At 38.1% G+C, this 1,610-nt stretch overlaps 1 protein-coding gene across 1 annotated transcript; it reads right to left on the bottom strand.

Moving 5' to 3' along the window:
* On the bottom strand, nt 1-1,340 carry LOC131077916 (replication protein A 70 kDa DNA-binding subunit C-like). Its single transcript, XM_059220477.1, has 2 exons — nt 1,066-1,340; nt 1-964 (listed from the first exon to the last, which is right to left on the bottom strand). Exons 1-2 carry the CDS (start codon nt 1,338-1,340, stop codon nt 1-3), a joined length of 1,239 nt encoding a protein of 412 aa, XP_059076460.1.
* Nucleotides 1,341-1,610: the final 270 nt, after the last annotated feature.

The following is a 1,610-nucleotide window of genomic DNA, read 5'->3' as shown; positions in this document are numbered from 1 at the left end:
CTACTGTATTGGCAATTTAGTTGACCAGCAACACGAGAGTGGCAAAAGGTCAGCTGGAATGTTTCCTCTTGAGATAAGTGCATCTACCTCTGGTGTAGAAGGATTTATTTTCAGAGTGGTTGTTGTGGTTGTGTTGATCACCTTTCCATTGAAATAGCCAACACGTGCATTAGTGACCTCAAGGATGACAACTGTTTGAGCTACATGCATATTCTTGAGATCTTCACCTAATTGTTCCCAAGCTACCCCCCATAAATTAACATCAACAGTAAAAGTCGACATATCATTTATTTTAACAACCCTTTTTTTCACTTTGGTTCCATCTTTTCTAGATATTACTGCAGGATCTTTAACATCAACGACAACACCAATGACATCGACTAAAGTGATGTTGCTGCAGTTTGTAAGTTCATTGATTGGTGTGAATCGAGAAGCACTACCTTCACCATCAACAGGCGGATCACAATGCTTTAATATTGAATTGTGGTCCAAAGTAATCTCAAGATGAATGTTAACTTTATTCCATTTTGTGTTGGCTTCCTTAATGGAACCTTTCGACAGATAATAATATGATCCTGGTTCAACCCTATGATAATGCATCTCAACTATATCACCAAAACACGTTATTCTAATTTCAGTACCTTCAACATCTATCATGTCAAAGTTAAACACTTGCCCAGAGGATTTTGGTGTATTATACTGATGCATTTTCCTCTTGTTTATTACACGACCTTTTATTGCCCATTTATTTTGGAAGGGAATCAAAGCTTTTATCGTGCTGATATTATGAAAGGTTTCTTGTTGTGCAGGTGGGACGTGTATCTCAAGCTTAAGGGAACGTCTAGCTGCAGGAGCTGGATCGCGAGTGAACATTTCTTGTTCTTTCTCTTTAAGCAGGTATCTAGGTTTTCCGAGTAATGGTGAATTTGTAAATTTGACAGCAAGCTTGAATGTTATTATAACCCTGTGAAATGGGCAAAAGGAGAGGATTAAGAACCAGCATAGTGTGCAATGCATCATTTCAAAAGCCAATAACTATGTATATGAACATTTTGAAGAGCCTACCTCGAGTTCCAAACAGTTCTACAAGCATAAGCTATCAATGATAGCACATAACCTATCTTTAATGTGTCTGAAAGCAGCAGTTCACTATACTTTGGTGGCAGGATTGACAATTGCATGTGCGTACCATCAGATAAAACGAGCCTATACCGAGCATTGTCATCTTCATTGTCTATCAATTTTTTGAAAGACAAAAGTTGAAGTATTGGAGATGGGACGTCATCGCCGGCATTAATGGAGAGGATTGCATGTGGGGTTAGTTGTATTTGTGGGTCCATATCCTACAGGGGCAGCAAAAGAAAGGTAAATAGAAATAGCAGGCAATGTATATGTGTATGCATGTATATGGCTATGTGGAGGTTTTTTTGTGTCAAGGTGTTTTTTAGTAGGTTTAGGAAAAAAGGCAATATATATAGTTATGTGTTTATAGCAAAGGAGACGTGAATATGTGAGCATACATGTGGCGATGCATAGCGTTAAAGTAGAAAAGGGAAATGCATAGGTATGGAGAGATCCCACATATAGAGCAAGGTGTATTGATAATTGTG

The sequence above is a fragment of the Cryptomeria japonica genome, chromosome 5 (genome assembly GCF_030272615.1).
Source record: "Cryptomeria japonica chromosome 5, Sugi_1.0, whole genome shotgun sequence".
Classification (NCBI taxonomy): domain Eukaryota; kingdom Viridiplantae; phylum Streptophyta; class Pinopsida; order Cupressales; family Cupressaceae; genus Cryptomeria; species Cryptomeria japonica.
The sequence above is the reverse complement of the archived record's forward strand: the minus strand, read 5'-3'. Positions and strand labels throughout refer to the sequence as shown.